Source organism: Danio aesculapii, chromosome 9, assembly GCF_903798145.1.
Source record: "Danio aesculapii chromosome 9, fDanAes4.1, whole genome shotgun sequence".
In the NCBI taxonomy this organism is placed as follows: Eukaryota; Metazoa; Chordata; class Actinopteri; order Cypriniformes; family Danionidae; genus Danio; species Danio aesculapii.
Window position 1 is genome coordinate 37,429,827 of NC_079443.1, and position 20,518 is coordinate 37,450,344.

The following is a 20,518-nucleotide window of genomic DNA, read 5'->3' on the forward strand; positions in this document are numbered from 1 at the left end:
CTGTTTCTCTGCCACTGAAGTGGAAACAGTACAACCCATCCAAAAATGGTGATTGAATAAGTGTTTGTTTATTTGATTCTCGTCAGCTATCTAGTGCCGGAAATTGATGTGAGTGTTGCTACAACGAGAGTGAGCGTTCCCTGCATTTGCTCCAGTCTTGGCAGCAGCTCAGATTGACAGGGATGGAGATGAACTTTTAAGGAGATTGGCCCACGTAGTTGTGATGTTATTTTATTGACTGCCTATAGAATGATTCATTACTGCCATTACTGCCATTTCCACTTCGCTCCCCTATACGAACTTCCTCCTGATCAATGGACGTTTTACTTAGTTGACAATGAAAGCTATGGATCAATTAATGACGATCCCGAGATAAGCATGAAGTGACTGCAGTAATGAACCAAGCCTGGCGTCGGAAGATGTTTCTGATTTATTCCACCACCCAGATGTTTCAATCAGATGAGAAGCTGTGCTAATGGCTGTGGCTGTGTGTTGTTTGATATATAGGTCTCAAAGTGCTTAATTGTCTTCAAGGTAGCAGAGCTTCTCCACTCAGAATGATTAATTGAAGTGATGCCTGTGTGGTCTCACCCACATTGGTTTGGTCCCATGCGGAAGGAGGTTGATAGCGGTGCCTTTATTTACCCATAATCCCCTCTCTTCCCATTGGCATAACTGACAGAAAGACCAGGCCGCCCTTTGTGTTGTGTCCGCTGTGACTAGAGGTTAATTTATTTGAGCTTGTTGGATAACCTCCGCTTCTGTTGTGTCGCCTGTGTTAATCTGACAACAGGAGCTTTATTGTTTAAACAGAGTCCCGATGAAGGGAAAATATCATTGCTGGAGCTTGTCAAATGATCCTCTCAATCAAGAAATTTTTGCCTGGGGATGCTAAGTGGGGCTGATTGCTCCATTTATTTCTAGAACTTAGCATGTCTGCTTGTGCTAGTATTGGGCTTTGTTGGTCTTCGCACAATTATGCACTGAAGGGCCTGATATGCTGACAGCAAATGATTAGAAGTTATTATTCTTTTTTTTAAATGAGCTTTTCTTTAGGGGTGAAAATAAGCTTAAAATATTTGATCTTCAATATATACTGTTAGTAAACACTTTTGGTGTGTACAAGTAATGTTGGATAAATTGTATTTATGAGTTGAATGTGCATGAAAGCTAGGACAAAGTCATTATTACGAGCTCAGAGTTTCTAGTTGGGGCATGTCAGTGAAAAAACAATGTTGAGTCATTAATCTATAATAGAGAATATATATATACACCATTAAATATTTATATATAGATCATTGGGCAGAATTCATGGATACAAAGTCCATTTTGGGAGGTTGTCAATAGATAAGTTTCCGTCAACCTATTTTTATGCACATTTGGATATGCGCATAAAATAAATCGGTTAATGGAAACGGCAATCAATTTTGAAAATGTGCATAAAAAATTACGCGCATAACTGAGTAGGATCAACTTTATTCAATAAGAAATTATGTGCATAACTGCAATGGAAACACTTTTACCAACAAATTCCAGTTTTGAGCATTAAAAAATTCATGTGATTTTGTCATAAGGATCATGTGATGATAAAAATTGTGTGTGAATGGACAAACCAGCAGGCTAGCACATTGTAAAACATCTGAAACATTGTTTTGATCATTTGCAAATAGAATTAGTGTTATTATAATTACCTCCAGAACTGTCAAGAGCGCCTGTGGCCTGCGTCCCATGCTTCAAACGCGTTCATTGCGTGTCGGCACCATCTTCTGAGGTGCAAGTAATTTATCAAATAAAGAAAAGATTGACGCAGCTTCTCCTACCTTAGTAAATAAAATTTTTACTTTTTAAAATTTGGCGCCAGTTAATCAGGAAGTGACAATTTTGTTCTCTTTGACTCGTTGGATAGAAACACTGCTTTATTCGCACGTCTTTTATGCAATATTCCAGTTTTGCGCATACAAATTCACATTTTGTATGGTAACATAGCTAAAGGCAATAACAATGTCATGTGTATTTGTGGGTTGTCAATGTCAATGACTGATGCAAATGCGTTGCACTGTTTAAGCAGAGTTACCAAACATTGCTATATTTCTTGTAATTTATCAAAACTATGTACAAAACTTGTGCCAGTGAAAGTGAATTAAATGCACCTGACATCATTATTACTACTTATCAACTCTTAAGAAGGAACATCCCAGGAGGACTTTAGTACAAAAAGTGATTCTAAGCTAAATACGTAACTTAAACATGCTTTGTATTGTTTTAATCAACGTGTTGGAGCCTAGTGTCAGTGCACTGACATAGAGCACAACTGTACGTCGTGACTTCGAAACCAACTAATAGACCTCTCCTTGTACCACCATCTACCCCCCCCCCCCCATGTCTATCTCAATCTTCACTTTCTGTCAATATCTATACTGTTTTATCATAATAAAGGCAAAAAATGACAAAAATAAATCTAAACACGAATGAAACGTGGAACCTCAGTGCCACAAGTATCTATTACATAAACATCACAAACCAAAAAGGAAGATTAGTTTGGTAAAATGATAGGATTTTTTTTTCTTTTCTTTTCTTTTTTCAAAATTTAACGCTGACTTTTCAGCTGCTTCAGCCTCACTTGATCTTAAAGAAATGATTGTATGAAATTATTGCTGAATTGGTGCTTAATAAATAATTGTGAAATTAATAAAGAAAGAAAGATGCATTAAGTTAATTAATACAACTGTTAATAATTCTGTTTTTGAGGATCAATAATTTCTGAAGGATCATGTGACATTAAAGTAATGATCCTGAGAATTATGTTCGGAGTATACTGGATTAGACATTATTATAAACTGCATTACAGTTTTTGTTATGTATTGATGAAATTAATGCAACTTTTAAGGTTTTTATTTTTCACATTTTCTATCTGTATCTTTGCAGAACCCAAGAATGATCTTTTCCTCTTCTATGGAAAGGGCAGACCTGGAATAGTCCGCGGATTGGACATGAATGTGAAATCTAGTGATGAGCACATGGTTCCTATTGAGGACTTGGTGAATCCAAGAGCTTTAGACTATCATGCTGAAACTGGAAACATTTACTTTGCTGATACTACAAGTTTTTTGATAGGGCGGCAGAAAGTCGATGGAAGCAATCGGGAAACTATTCTTAAAGATGGTAATTACTGAACATGTTTCCTTCTTTTTTTCACACAGCTGCTACATTTTCTTACACAAAGACCCAGTTTATGCCTGTTATTACATGAATTGAATTCATTAAAATGGTACAAAGGTTGTTATTTGTTGATAGCAGCTTTTCAGCTGTCGGATTGTGCATGCTCTTACAGATCTGGATAATGTAGAGGGGATTTCTGTGGATTGGATTGGGAATAATTTGTACTGGACCAATGATGGCTACAGAAAAACCATCAGCGTGGCCAGGCTGGAGCGGGCTTCTGAAACCAGGAAGACTCTTCTCGAGGGAGACATGTCTCATCCCAGAGCCATAGTGGTGGATCCTCTCAACAGGTACAGTAGAAATAAAACTCTTAACATCAGTCACAATCTGAAATATAATTTATGTGTCAAACAAAAACTCTCAAACCCTTATCAACATTCATTTATACATTCATTGCAAAGAGGAATTTGTAACATGACTGGTCATTATCTGGAATTTATTTTAGTCATAATATTTTTGTGGATGTCTAATCTTAGTTGAGTCAACTCAGTTTAGTTAATTTTTATATTATTTAACCATGGAGTTCCCTCCCCCCCCCCCCCCCCCCCCCCCCCAATCATGCGGAATCATCAGGGTTCCCATTCTGACTGAAGCACATTACAGATAAGAAAGTACATCATTCGTAAAGATGTCAAAATCACTATGTAAGGATGGAAATGATTGATCAAATCTGAGTACAAATGCTGCTTTGTTGATCATATAAGAAATTGCAAAGTAAATAAATTAAAAAAAAATTAATAATCAGAAAGTATGTACAATTGAAAACATCACAATACAAATCAGTTTAACAAAATTAACATTTAAGGAAAAAACATTTATATAAATTTTATTTATTTGTTTGTTTATTTATTTTTTTATTTTTTTATTTAGTAATTTAGTTTTCTTAATGAAACCAAAAGCTAAGTAAATTAAATCTAATGTGTATTTAGATGGGAAATCACTTAAGTTTATATGCTAAGATGACATGATGATAGCTTTTCACACACAAAGTGGTAAAACGTATTTCTTTCATTCATTCATTCATTCATTTTCTTTTCAGCTTAGTCCTTTTATTAATCTGGGGTTGCCACAGTGGAATGAACCGCCAACTTATCCAGCATATGTTTTTCGCAGCAGATACCCTTCCAACCACAACCCATCACTGGGAAATATTTCATTTCAGTTTATTTTCTAAAATAGGTGCACAACATTATATACATTTTTTTTATATTTGTATAGTGTATAGAAATATATTTAATATACAAAAATATATTTTATGTCATGACAACTCTTTAAGTAATAAATACATGTATTTGGCAGTGTTTATGTGTTTGATCTTGGCAGCATAGATATGCTATGCTGCTGCTGCTTTGATTACTGGTGCAGAGCAAGTGCTGAGACTTGCTACTGCCAGTAATTTAAGAGATATGCTGTCTAAAAAATAACACTGCTGCTCCAGACAAAACATACATGCAGATCTATACATAGGTGGAACTGGGGTGTAGTTTGGTATCTGAAAATGCACTGCAGATTGCTAACCTAAATGACAGCGAGTTATTTAAATGTTGAGGAGAAATCTCATTGGCTGCATCACGTGCACCATGTAGTTGGAAGCAATTGAATACGACTTCTCAGCTCACTAGAGCAATGGAACATTCATGTTATACGTTCCAATGTTAAACATTTTTAGAAGTCATGTGAAGATTAAAAAAAAATGCAAATTTTACACACTCAACAATATCAGATCTATAGCAATGGACCAATCAGATGAACCTTCAGGTGAAGCAAGAATAGCGAGCTTCTGTTTACAGTAGAAAGTTACCATGACAACTGTTTTATTTTTATTTTTTAAGCCATTCCCAAAGGCTGTGTCTGACATTTTTTTAAATGCAAAGACGCATTAAGTGGGAATGGTCAATAAGTTGTTGCACTTCTGTGTGCTTTTTTGCCTTTTGCTCTGGTGTGTTTTGCACATCTAAACTGACTGCATGTACTGTAAGGTGTGTTGTGTGTCATGTTGTCTTGTCTTTTGTTTTGTAGTTACTGTTTCCTGCTTTGTTCCTTGCCCAGTGCTCCTTTGTTCTTGTGTCATTTCCTTATTGGTTGTGTCTTCTCAAGTGATCCTTTTTGTTATATACACTCACTGGCCACTTTATTTCCAACTGCTCGTTAGTGCAAATTTCTAATCAGCCAATCACATGGCAGCACTCAATGCATTTAGGCATGAAGATATGGTTAAGATTATCTGCTGCAGTTCAAACCGAGCATCAGAATAAAGAAGAAAGATGATTTAAGTGAATTTAAACATGGCATGGTTGTTGGTGCCAGATGGGCTGGTCAGAGTATTTCAGAAACTGATAATCTACTGGGATTTTCACGCACATCCATCACAAGGGTTTACAGAGAATTGTTCGAAAAAGAGAACCTGTCCAGTGAGTGGCAGTTCTGTGAGTGCAAATGCATTGTTGATGCCAGAGGTCAGAGGAGTATGGCCAGACTGGTTCCAGCTGATCGAAAGGCTTCAGTAACTCAAATAACCACTTGTTACAATCGAAGTATGCAGAAGAGCATCTCTGAATGCACAACGCGTCCAACCGTTGAACAGGAGAACAGGAAGAACAGGAAACCGAGGCTACAATTCACACAGGCTCACCAAAATTGGACAATAGAAGATTGGAAAATGTTGTCTGGTCTGATGAGTCTCAATTTCTGCTGCAACGTTCGGATGGTAGGGTCAGAATTTCGTCTCAACAACATGAAAGCATGGGTCCATCCTGCCTTGTATCAACAGTTCAGGCTGGTAGTGGTGGTGTAATGGTGTGGGGGGTATTTTCTTGGCAACCTTTGGGCCCATCAGTACCAGTAGACCATTGTGTCAATGCCACAGCCTACCTGAGTATTGTTGCTGACCATGTCCATCCCTTTCTGACCACAGTGTACCCATCTTCTGATGGCTACTTCCAGCCGGATAACGTGCCATGTCATAAAGCACAAATCATCTCACACTGGTTTATTGAGCATGACAGTGAGTTCAATGTACTCAAATGGCCTCCACAGTGACCATAACTCAATCCAATAGAGCACCTTTGGAATGTTGTGGTGTGGGAGATTCGCATCATGGAAAGCTGCAGCAACTGCGTGATGCTATCTTGTCAATATGGACCAAAATCTCTGAGGAATATTTCCAGTACCTTGTTGAATCTATGCCAAGAAGGATTAAGACATTTCGGAAGGAAAAAGGGGGTCCAACTCGGTACAAGTAAGGTGTACCTAATAAAGTGGCCGGTGAGTGTGTGTGTGTGTATGTATATATATATATATATATATATATATATATATATATATATATATATATATATATATATAGCCCTCATGTTACCTTTGTTCTACATCTAGCTTTTTTTGTGTAGCTAATGCCCATGTTTCATGCTTTTGGTCGCTATTATTCTGTTATAATTAGTTAAGTCTAGTTTTCGTTTCGTTTTGAGTTTCATTTGTTTTGTTCACTTTGTATTAAATAAACTGCCCTTGGGTTCTAAAGCTCACCTTCAGTGGACTTCATTCGATACACTGTATTTGTTGTCAGAGTACATGAACTGAATGTGACGCCTGTTCCACAGTGGCTCAGGATGAATACATGGACCGTTACAGCCCTAGTAATAAGATGCTGAGCTCTACACACTTCCCGCCTGCCCAGAAGCAACAGTCCTCATTCCACTTTATCTGCTAGCATTTGTTTACACCGCATGGCTTCAATGGTGATTGAGGCGGTTGCAATTGTACATAGAGCAGCGAAGCATGCATGCGCCCGTTCACGCGCGTCCGTATTGGTTTATGTGTGTGCGTTTGTGTGTGTACCAGTAAGCTGACATGGCATGGCCAGTAAAAAAAAAAGGTGAGTTTGATGGCCCAGAGCCAATCTCATTATCGCCCTCCCTGTGTGTGAGAGTAACTCATGAATCCTGAGGAGGTGCAGGCAGCCAAAGCTGAAGAAGTGAGATACTGCAATGAGGAAACAACCACTCTCGGCCCTCTCAGATCCAATCAAACAACCTGCTCGCTCTCTTTTTATCTGATTAAAAACTACTCAAGTACCGAAACACTGATTGGTCGATGGTCGTCAGATCTTTTGGGATATCTTAAGTGTGGCTCGAGTACCTTTTAATTCATTTATTTTTAAATAAACGGCTTATTAAAAGTGCACACTTTTCATCTAGTAATTAATACACGTCGGCATAGACTTTTACCATCTTTAGTGGCGTTGATTACCAAAATCATTGGAAGAGAAGGAAAGCAAATGCAGAATAGTTTCATTATTTCCAGACACAATGGGTTCATTAGCTCAGAGCCATAATTATATTCATTGCTCAGACCTCACGCTTGTACAATTTATGCGACTCGGTCTCGCATTTAATGAAGCTAATGTATCTTGAATGGCAGTGCTAACAATAAAATAAGCAACGGGTGATGACAGGAAGCTAGAAACTGTCCCTTTTGTGAGTTTGTCAACAGATTCTCGCAAATAAGACACGTTTGCATGAGTCATCCGTAAAAAAACGACAACTTATCTTCCAGTCACTGTGGCGTGTCATTCCCGATGGGAAAACTTTCAGTGGTGTGGAAGTGATTAAAATCTGCATTAAAAGTGTTGTCGGCTGAACTGCCAGCTCGGAGGACGTCACGCAGACTGCTTGACACTATTTTTTTGGAAGTGGAAAGCCAAAGCTTTCTGGAGCTGCAGCACTCAGACAGGAAATGAGAAGCGTGCCTCTTCTGAGGTGCCATTGATGTGTCCTGTTTTGACAGCCAGTAAAAAAAAAAGGAAAAAGACTCTGAGGAAAAAGATGAAGGTGGATGATAGAAATTTAGAACGGATGTAAATTTTTGACCTCTCTATCAGGGTATCAGAGGACAGAATGCATAAACTTTGAATTTTCAGAAATACTATATGTAGTGACTTATCTACTGTATATCGAGGAACAAAGCATCGAAGCAAAGACAGGTGTTCTCAAACTTTTCAGCCTGCGACACCTAAAACAACAATGCCAGTGACTCGCGACCCCCAAATATCTCTTAGGTGGTTATAAATATGCAAACGTTGCGTATACAACTATAGGCCTATAAAATTATGAGCATTTTGACAAACACAAAACAGTGCAACAGTCTAACAAGCATACCATTTTTATAGTCATTTATTAATTTGTTTAACCTCAGCTAAAGAGACTGGTGGAAACATTGTTTTCTATTCTTGGTTTAATTTTGGAGACTGCTAATCAGAGATCATTCTCAATATTCTGTTGTGGCCTGTATTTATTTTTAAAGTACTTGATTGCTATAAAGGTGTAAAAATTTAACCTGGTCTTTCATACCTCGCTTAATTGATCTTGGATGATTTGACAGATCCTGGATCTATTAATCTCGATAACTGATCTTTGGCTAATTTGGTTCTTCAAACAAGTTTGTAAATCAGATTAAAATGTCTGGATGAACTGATCTGAGATCGCTGCGTGTGTTGTGAAGGAGAGATCTATCAATGCTCAAAATCATGATCAGCAATGCAACGATTGGATGACGGCACAGCAGCATAATGACATCATCTGATTAATATTCAATTATCCATGTGAACAAAATTACACAAAATTCGTAGTAAATGGTCTGTTAAATATGATACTCAATGACTTTTTATGTTTTTGTGGGCTGCAGGCTCTACACTTTCATGTGTCAAGAGTATTTAGCAATTTATTTAGTTTTATTTTTATAGTGAATTTTCTTTATTATAGTAGATCTATTCAAGTTTCTTAATAAATAACTGATAAAATAAAATTTTCATCAAAAGAACGCTTTGATATTGGTAAAAGTGTTTGCAACTTTTGAAAATAGGCCATGTCTATTATCATACACAAATTGTACTAAAGCTGGGTCGGTACCTTAAAATAGTACGCATTAGATACGTACATTTAATAGTACGTGTCTGAAAAGTTCATATTAATTAATGTTCTCTTTGAACCCCATGGGGAGAGAACACCCCTGTGACAGTTTTTGTACTTTTATTTGTAGTATTTGTGCTTTTATTGAGTGTAGATTGCATAAGTTTTATTTATATTTTTTTTAAAACTTCTATTTATATATAAATGTATATATATATTCTTTACTATTTTACAATTTTCCCCAGTGTTTGTAATCTATAGGAGGGATAACACAGTGGTGTTTATATTAAATAAATCCCCCACGGGGTCCCGACCCCCACTTTGAGAACCACTGTGTTAAGACAGCAAAACAAGATGAATTTCACAAAAAAAAGTATTTTTTTATTTTTTTTAATAAGTTGCTCTTTATACACTCTCATACGTACATATTTACATTTGAATCAATATTATTTAAAATTTTATATGTATTTATTTAATTTAAAATTTTTACATGTATTATATTGCTTTTATTATAATTTTTTTTAATGTTTTTTTTTAATAAAATAACTCTGAACATACCTGCAATCCTGTTTAATTATCTAACTAGCAAAATAGCAAATATTAAATTATCTAAATAGCAACATTTTTAAAAAAGGAAGTTCCTTTTAAATCTGCCTTTATTTTATTCTCTAGCATGTTGTCTGTTGTTTTGACCCACCTTATGGGCTTATTTATAGAAATGGGGTTAGTGCCCGTCATTAGAGGTTGGCCATCTATCAGGTGAGCAGGTGGCATGTTGATCTTTGTCTGGTCTGCTGGATGGGCTTCCCCACCTGAAATAACACCCACCTGTCCTGATTTCTTTATCTCTGCCCCCCATACAGTGAACATCTCTCTGTTGATGCCACAAAGCAGCCTGCGATAACATAAGACTGAACTTGCCACCTCAGTAACTCTTTTCTATTTTTTTAGTATCTTGCTTTCTGTCATTTGGATTTACATCCCTGTTTCTCTGTTTGCTTCATATTTCTTCTTTTTTATATATTTATATATTTTTATCTGCCCTATATTTATTCCCTGGAGGAGATTTTCCTAAACTACATGATTTTTAGCAGGTCAAAACTGATTTTGCGGCTCCTACCAGTTCATAGTGCATAAACTCCACAGTGTAATGAAGTCCTTATTGTCCTATCTTTATGCTCCAGTTTGAGGAATTAATGAAGCCTTCAATGTTCCTGTGGCTCTCGCTCCCTTCATCACAATTTTTTTTTATTTTATGTAATTTTTTTTTTTCCTCTGCCTCGCTGGATGTTGTTCCTAGGGCTTGATATTAACCTTTTTTATTAAAAAGAAACAAAATATTGGAATATCACTTGACATAAACATGACCTGATGATGTTTGACTTACTGTTTGACTTACTGTAATTGGGAAAGTTTTTTTATTTATGTATGAGAAATATAAATGTGTTAATAATTAATTTAGGCTAAATTAGTATTTGTAATTTTTTTTATTCATTTTGACACTTATTGTCACGATCACCAGCGATCTAACCTTCATAGATCACTAGAGAACATTCACATGAACACGGACCACAATCCTGTCTCAATATGAACTATCCTGTCATGCAATCCACACACACAACTGCTTAAAGTCCTGTCATGCAATACACAAACACACACACAACTGCTTCAAGTCTCCATCGGTTACACTCAGACAGCTGATGCTGCTCATGTACTGATCACACACACACACACACACACATATACAGCTCACTCTGACACACGTCTTGTTAAACTGAATAGGGAACATTACGAAGCATTTTCCTTGCCTTGCCTTGCCTTGCCTTGTCCCTCGCTTTATTTTATTTGTTTACGTTGCTTACTGTTTTTAAAGTCCAAGTCATTAGTTCTAAACAGCTTCAGATGTGTGTGTTATTAATCAGCCAAGATTAGAAACTGGTGTGTGTGTGCAGTGCATGACTGGATCGTGTAGTCCATATGATGGCGGATTTGTAGTTCTATGCGATCTGTGTGTTTACCAGCGATCTGCCAGGCTTTGCTGGTGATTGTGACACTTCTATTTTATATTGCCAAAATTTAATTTACAAAATGAAAAACATATACAGTTGAAGTCAGAATTATTAGCCCCCCTGTTAATTTTTTCCCCCAATTTCTGTTTAACGGAGAGCAGATTTTTTTCAACACATTTCTAAACATAATAGTTTTAATAACTAATTTCTAATAACTGATTTATTTTATCTTTGCCATGATGACAGTAAATAATATTTTACTAGATATTTTTCAAGACACTTCTATACAGCTTAAAGTGACATTTAAAGGCTTAACTAGGTTAATTAGGTGAACTAGGCAGGATAGGGTAATTAGGAAAGTTATTGTATAACGATGGTTTGTTCTGTAGACTATCGAAAAAAATACAGCGTAAGGGAGCTAATAATTTTGACCTTAAAATGATTCTTAAAAAAATTAAAACTGCTTTTATTCTAGCTGAAATAAAACAGATAAAACTTTCTCCAGAAGAAAAAATATTATCAGACACACTGTGAAAATTCCCTTGCTCTATCTGGGGTCGCCACAGTGAAATGAACCGCCAACTTATCCAGCACATGTTTTATGCAGCGGATGCTCTTCCAGCTGCATCTCATCTCTGGGATACATCCATACACACTCATTCACACACATACACTACGGACAATTTAGCCTACCCAATTCACCTGTGCCGCATGTTTTTGGACTGTGGGGGAAACCTGAGCACCCGGAGGAAACCCACATGAACGCAGGGTGAACATTCAAACTCCACACAGAAACGCCAACTGACCCAACCGAGGCTCGAATCAGTGACCTTCTTGCTGTGAGACAATAGCACTACCTACTGCGCCACTGTGTCGGCCCTATTAAACATCATTTGGGAAAAAATTTAAAAAGAAAAAAAAAATTAAAAGGGGGCTAATAATTCTGACTTCAACTATATATATCAAACAAGAACATAATTTTAAGTTTGCCCTCCTAAAAATGAAACTTTGTTACACTATAAATATTACATATGAAGTTTTCTCAAGGTTAAACACTTCTTTCACTGGCCATCATGTGGACAAGGATTTTTTATTTCTAAGCGCCTCAGGCCTTGTTTTGTTCTCTCCTCTTGGAAAATGCCTTGTAATCTTTGCTCATTTTGTTTGGACCGTGCATGTTGTTACATTCAGAACAGTGCAGGATGAGACTTGGAGCATGCTGTTTGCCTGCTGAATAATTCATGGGGTCACGTAGCCAACACACTGGGACAGAGAACGCTTGATTCGCCCTCTATCCAATTCTGTTTTATGTGGTGCACATGAAGCAAGGCTTCTATCATTGATGAGACAGAAAAGCTTGCGTTGACCGCGGAGTAGTACTCAGAGGCAACAAATCCCTTAAGCACACTTACTAGGGATAGGATCATGTCAGAACGTTGACCCAATCGCTTTTCAAATATCACTAACCTATTGAGAGTAACAGTTCATGTTGGCGCTGAACTGTACAGTATATGCTCAACAATGAAGCAGAAAGGAAAACACATACATGGGAAAAAATGTCTCTCTCTCTATCCATCCATCCATCAATCCATCCGTCTGTCCGTCCGAATATATATATGTATATATATATATATATATATGTATGTATGTGTGTGTATATATATATATATATATATATATATATATATATATATATATATATATATATATATATATATATATATATATATATATATATATATGCGTATGTATGCGTATGTATATGTATATATACGTATGTGTATATATACGTATGTATACGTGTATGTATGTATATATATATATATATATATACATATATATATATATATATATATATATATATATATACATATACATACGTATATATACATATACATACGTATATATACATACGTATATATACATACATACATATATATATATATATATATATATATATATATATATATATATATATATATATATATATATATATATATATATATATATATCTTTATAAATAAATCTTATTATAATATATGTAATATTGTCAGGATCATTGGTAGTGTTATCAATGCTGGAGATTTATTCCGGTATTCCTGCAGAACTACAACTCCCAGAACTTTGCACCCATCAACCCCTGCAACAGCTGACAATAATCCGGACACTCACACACAGGCACAGCTGTAGCTTGTTTTCATTAATTACATAACCTACATATACACTTCACTTTCCCATTCACTTTGCTTAGTCTTGTTTACCTGTAGCATTAGGAAGGATTTTCCTTGTTTTGTTTGTTCTGTTCCGTTCTGTGCACTGTTTCCAGACCCTCGCTTTGTTTATTGATTTTTGCTGTTAGCCACATGGACCAATCTCTTTGCCTGTGACTCGACTACTCTTTTGGGTTGGCCTGTATGTACCTGTTTGCCCACTGCCTAAATGACTACTCTTGTAATTAAAGATGCTGCATTTGGATCCCCAACTCTGCTGCCAAAATCTTGTGTTGCAAATATATTATAGTATAATATATTATGATATATATCCATATGATAAATAATAATTATATATACATATATACATATATTAATTGAACGACAAGACAAACACGGCCATCATACCTCATTACACATTTTGTGGTTTTCTGGCTATTATATATGTAACTGTACAACAATTCATTACATTTATATAGGTCTTTTAGACACTTAAAGCACAAAGTTTTTTTTTTCTTTCTTAAACTTGTCGCATTTAAGGCAATGATTTTACTTACTTTTTAAAGGAACATCATTTTTTTACAGTGAAGATAGATATTTTGATTAAAGTTCATTGCTAACAGCGTTAATATGCAAATGGATAAATCATTTATAATGCAATATGACCACTGCAATATTCCATAAAACATGCAGATAATTGCAGGGAGACTATAAGCATAGGCTGTTTGCTACATCCAGTGTGCATTTTTAAGACCTGAAGGCAAATAGTTTGAGTCTGCTTCAACTGTAAACATTCTCTCCCAGCGAGTGAGTTTTGATTGATATTCCTGGCTACTTCAAAAGTAAAAACGAGCGCTGTTTCAAAGGGTACACTGACTGAGTTATGCTTGTGTTTACAGTTGGATGTACTGGACCGATTGGGAAGAGGATGAAGTGAACGACAGCATTGGGAGAATAGAGAAAGCCTGGATGGATGGATCTAATAGGAAAATATTTGTCACATCTAACATGCTCTGGCCAAATGGACTCACTCTGGATCACGGCACCAGTACCATGTACTGGTGTGATGCCTATTATGATCACATTGAGAAGATTTACCTCAATGGCACTGGCAGAATGGTGAGTGGAATTGTTTTAATGCTCTCTCTTAGCCTAAGGGATTCTTGGTTGGCATTTCCAGATTTGTTTAGAGGTTTCAAAACAAAAACAAAATGTTGATTTATAATGCATTTTTAAAGGTTTGGTCATTACAGAATGGGCTTTTAGGCCAAATTCTCTTAAAGAACCTTCTCTCTTCTGAGAACCTTTCCTGTGCAGTTCTGAATTTGCCAGAAATTATATCTGCAGTGTTTTCCATTTGATATTCTCCCTATTATCCTGTCATCTTGTGCATTTGTCTTTCTAGGCCAAGCAGGATTTTGGGGACTCTTAAATATAGTTGAGGCTCACCAGAGTCATTGACTACTGTTAAATATGTTAAACAGTGGTTTGTCAAAGAATTAAGTCATTTACCACCAGGTGCCAAAGTAACACAAATCTAACAGTGTTTTCTAATTTGGACAAGCATTCCTTTTTTAAGAACCTAATTTAATTTACCAAAACAGTAGTATGTGAATTTATATGTTATATTGAATTTACAGTCAGGTGATTGGCTAGGCCATTTCAGAGTATGATTTTCTTCTTAAAGCTACAAATGCTGCCATTTAAAGGGACAGTTCATCCAAAAAAGTAAAATTCTGTCATTATTTACTCCCCCTTTACTTTGTTGAACACAAAAGAAGATATTTTGAAGAAAGCTGGAAACCTTTAACCATTGACTTCAATAGTATTTGGTTTTCCTACAGTGGAAGTCAATGGTTACAGGTTTCCAGTTTTCTTCACAATGTCTTCTTAAAGCTACAAATGCTGCCATTTAAAGGGACAGTTCATCCGAAAAAAAGAAAAATTCTGTCATTATTTACTCACCCTTTACTTTGTTGAACACAAACGAAGATATTTTGAAGAAAGCTGGAAACCTGTAACTATCAACTTACATAGTATTTGGTTTTCCTTCCGTGAAAGTCAATGGTTTCTAGGGTTGGATACCGAAACCCAGTGCCATTATAGCACCGGTACCTTTGTAAATGGTATGTACCGGATCAAATCAGCATATGAATTACGGTGCCTAATTTCGGTGCCACTGATGTTGCGACAAGGACGTAAGAAAGGGGTGCATCAAAGGCACACATAAGTACGCTTTGTCACACCATCTCTAAACATTTAATTCTAAACAACTTAGAGGAATACGGACAGGCAATGTCAGACGTTTGTTCTTGTTGCTTATAGGGAACGGACGCACGCAGTACAGTGCATTCGGTGAGCGAGAGCAACTCTCTTCAGATCAACACGCAGATCAACATGCATGTTTATCAAATTTGCTTTTAAGTGTTCTAAAGCGTATTTTACAAGCAAGGATTCTGACACAACAACGTGAAGCAGATGATTTACAAAAGTTGCATGTAAGAGGGAAACACGTCAAACTTAATGACACATTTGAGGGCTCAAAGGCAGATGAATGCATTGTCTCTGACATCAGCTGGCACTCTTAATGATTTACATACATGGAGACTAATGCTCCGATTTTAATATGATTAAGACAATACCCTGATTAAGAGTCTAGACTTCCATGTAAACAGTGATTTTTGATAACGTTAAAAGGACCACAGACACCTGCGTCGCGAAATGTGGAGGTTTTTTCTTTCCATTTAACGTGCGATATCAAATTTCATTAAATGAGCACTCCTCCACCAGTCCGTGTGTCAACAAGCTTGGCCACCCTCTGGCCCCCATAAATTTTGACGCGTATTTTTGTGTCAAAACGCCACAGAGAAGCGAGATCAGCCATCATTGGCAAAGTGCAAAGATATGACTGAGGCCTCTCTCTGCGCGCTCTAGGTGACACTTGCACTTGCTCTCTCTGTCATTACGGTGCTGCGTGCATTAGCCTAGTTTCCTGCATTCGTCAGAGGTTGATGCCCAAATGACAGGTAATAGCGATTTTAACACTGTAACCATTGACTTTCATAGTATTTGGTTTTCCTACCGTGGAAGTCAATGGTTACAGGTTTTCAGTTTTTTTTTCACAATATCTTCTTAACGCTACAAATGCTGCCATTTAATAGCACAGTTCATCCAAAAAAAAGGAAAATTCTGTCATTATTTAATCACCCTTTACTTTGTTGAACACAAAAGAAGATATTTTGAGGAAAGCTGGAAACCTGTAACCATTGACTTCCATAGTATTTGGTTTTCCTACCATGAAAGTCAATGGTTACAGGTTTTCAATTTTCTTCACAATATATTCTTTTGCGTTTAACAGAAGAAGGGAGATCATAAAGGTTTGAACCCACTTGAGGCTGAGTAAACAGTGAGTTTTTTGGTGAGCTTCCCCTTTAAGCAGTACTTTTATACCTTATAGGTACTACTTTATGCTCTAATATGTACCTTTTAGATACAAGCGTGGACCATTGTGGACCACATGTTGGAACAACATGTACCTTTTGAGAACCTCCCACCCCAGTGACAGCTTTTGTGCCTTTGTTTCTGATAGTGTATGCAAAGTTTGTTGTTGCAAAGAATAAGATTGTCTTTTCAAGTAATGTTCACCATAGACTTTTACTTTACTGAGATCGAAAGCCATTATTATACAATCCCATTAGAAATTCCTTAGGGAACTCATGGCAAATTAGACTTCTGCATAGGCCTAGGAATAGACGTCATGACTGAATGGCTCTATTAACGAGACACACTTTGACAGAATAAACATATAGCGCTATATAGCGTATGTTGACTGCATAGCTTGAATGATTTGATATCGGAAAAATTCAAGTCATGCAAAACGAGAGTGCAATTTCAGAGTTTTCCGGCATATCTTTGAAGCTTCGGAACATTGTTGAGATGACTTTTTAAACTCTTCATCTCATTGCTGTTTGACTTTAAAGAGAGAATAAAATGTTTATCCTCTCCCACAGTCTCAACAGTGCATAGTAATGTGTTTTTTTTTTTTTTTTTTTTGCTCTGTTGACTGTAGGTTGTGTACAGTGGCAGGGAACTCAATCACCCGTTTGGGATTGCGCAGTACCAGAATTCCATCTTCTGGACGGAGTACATGAACGCCTCCATCTTCCAGCTGGATCTGCTCTCTGCTGAAGTCAGTCTGCTGAGGAGCGAGCGGCCTCCTCTGTTTGGGCTTCGAGTTTATGATGCACAAAGCCAGCTGGGTAAGGCCATTTTAACCTATGAATGAAAAGAATTTGCAGAATGATAGTTTAATGAGTCATGTTTGGAATTTTCTTTTCCCCTTTTAATTCTTTATGGTAAGTTGGAATGTAAATTGAACCGGCCACATCACAGAGGAACTTGATTTGCAGTGCCAGGAAGATGAATTTAGTGAATTTACCTTTTGAGAAGCTAATCTAAGTTTGATTTGTTGGAAGAGTATGTGCATACTTTTTAAAGGTTTGCATTTTGTACGGCTTATTCAAGATGATTGCTTCCATTTTTAAGTGTTTTGAAGTAAATTAGATCATCCTGTAAAATGTATTATTCTTTAACCATGGTAACCTTTATTTAATGCGAGCCTACTTTTAAAGTTTGCTCTTGGTAAGATTAATATAAAAATTAGCCCCACTTTATATTAAGTTGCCTTAACTACAGTTTACTTCCATCAAAAAATAATTACAATGTACTTACCATGCTTGTAATGTATTGCAGAACACTTCTGGTGCAATTGTGGGTTGGTTAAGGACAGGTTTGGTTGTATGGGTAGTTTAATGATGGGTTAACGTGTAAGGGATGGTCAACAGCGTGATTAAAGATGTAATTACAGATGTAATCACATGCAGGTATTTAATTAATCATATGTACAATGTAAAAACTTGTATTTACACAATAAGTACATTGTAACAAATGATCAGTTAAGTACATATTAGTTAGGGAGTGTTTCTCAACCATGTTTCTAGAGGATCACCAGCTCTGCATATTTCCTGTCTCCTTAAAGGGCCACGAAACCCCCAGTCTCAGCAGGGTGTTTTCACACCTCTAGTTTGAAAAAAGTCAGGAAAGTGGGTGTGTCCAGCTCTATTTAGATGAGAGTGTCGGGGGAGGGAAAAAGGGACACAACAAAACAAACACATAGACGCAGGGGGGAAAGACAGTGACTGTGTTTACATGGACATCAATAATCAAATTATTTGCTAAATTATTTATTTGTCGACTTTAACTGCAGTTTGGCACTTTCACTTTCATTCAGGAACATTTCATGCATGCCCGCATGACAAACAAGATATTGGATGCAAGGAACTGCTGGAAGAGTGTAATTTTAATGGAATGTTTGATACCGAACAGTGAATGGGAGAAAAAAAAACCTCCCAATTTCTCGGTAACTTAGTTGCACTCGGTAGGTAGTGTCAGAAAGCAGTGTGTGTATAGACTATCTTGTCTCAAAATGCGGCGTAAATTCTACACGACAGTAATAGTTTGATTGCGGTGTTTACATGTTTACACTCAGAGAGCAGCAGTTACAGTGCATCTTTTAGTCCGTAATATTGTAGTGATTTTAACGTACTGTAAACTAAATCTTTTTGACTAAGGTATGTCTTTAAACACTGAAAGAGCACTGCTGATGATAGGAATTAACTTTGTCTCTGAATAAACAAACAAAGACCACTGATCGCTCACTTACCAAATCTGTAAAGACAGGACAATCAACACCAACTAGAGCCGCGTCTTTTTCTAAAGGAGACGAGCGGCAAATCCGGATTTCACCATTTCCAGATGCAAAAAGCTCTCGGGTAAAAATTGTTCCTTACAAATGTATTTCTGTCGCAAGTGATCCACACGTGAGTCCAGCTGTGCTCTCATAGCGAGGAAATGAAAACAAAACCTTCGTTGCAGCACATTTATAAACACAACACTGATGACCCATGTCTCCAAATTCTTGTTCTTCCACTTGTTTTGGCAACACAACATGGCGTCTCTCTGCCGTCTAAACACTGTAACAGGTAAAAACAATCTTTAAAGCTATCATGCATATTAATGAAGTTGCACCTCATTCACAATAGAGCTTGCTAATTGGTTTGAAGCAAGTCTTTGTCATGAATTAATGCTGCACACTCAGAGACGTCAGACATTCACTCTCCACGCTGGAATACACACAAGGATCTAATCGCCGTGAAGCAGTTTCAACAATTCGTTTCAAACAGGAAGAACGAATTTGCTCGAAATAACGCAAAAACAACCAATTTGAAATAAATGTGTCCTAATAGTGTTTTTAGCAGCGTGGGACTCATATATGACTGTCAACATCACAAAAAATGTGTTGTGGTGTTTCGTGACCCTTTAACCAAATATACCTGATTCAGATCAGCAGCTCATTAGCAGAGACTGAAAGACCTGCAATGGGTCTGACAGACAAAGGAGGCATCCAAAATATGCAGTGTTGGTGGTTGAGAAACATTGACATTGAGAAATTATATATATATATTTTTTTTTAATTTACAAAAACAAGATAAAAATTATGACCTAAATATTCAATTTGAAAAACAAATTGTTAAACTTTCCTTGTTTTTTTTTTCAATTCATGTTGCACAAATTTGGCACTCCATGGTCTGTTTTTACCTAATTATAATATGCATGAATTGAATACACTCACTCACTCAAAATCTAGTTGTAAAAAATGCTTCACATGCAACATGGCCTAGTGCGTTCTTTCAGAAAACTCAAAATAATTGAGACTTTCTCACAGCACAGCTATTAGAGATTTCTCTTTCTTTACCTTTGATTAGTGTGGATCGAGCAGAAGCTGCACTGTGGAGAGGGTGGGCTTAATCTGCTGAAGTGAGGGCCGCAGCTCTGTTTAGGATGTTTAACTCTGTGTGGCTGTTTGAGGCAAGGAGGAATGATTACTGTCATCCTCCCTCATAAGTGGCAGTCATAACACGCGGAGGGAGGGACGCTGCTCAGCGGGACCCTCGCGAACACACACGAACACAGCCGTGTGCTCCACTCACACATGTTTCATCTCCAGCTTACCTGAGGGTGCTGCTTTTTTAGGGAAGCAGACAGTATGACACTTGTCAGAGCGACTCGTTTTTTTGGAGAACAGTTGGGACCAGCGGTCTTGTAGCGTGGT

General features: G+C 36.8%; 1 protein-coding gene across 1 annotated transcript in view; it reads left to right on the forward strand.

The window, feature by feature from the left end:
- lrp1bb (low density lipoprotein receptor-related protein 1Bb) overlaps nt 1-20,518 on the forward strand; it is a 625,723-nt gene that overhangs the window by 307,726 nt on the left and 297,479 nt on the right. Inside the window, exons 11-14 of the mRNA XM_056465638.1 lie at nt 2,926-3,162; nt 3,332-3,512; nt 14,247-14,466; nt 17,417-17,606. Coding sequence (XP_056321613.1) covers nt 2,926-3,162; nt 3,332-3,512; nt 14,247-14,466; nt 17,417-17,606 — 828 coding nt within the window. The remainder of the gene's footprint in view (nt 1-2,925; nt 3,163-3,331; nt 3,513-14,246; nt 14,467-17,416; nt 17,607-20,518) is intronic.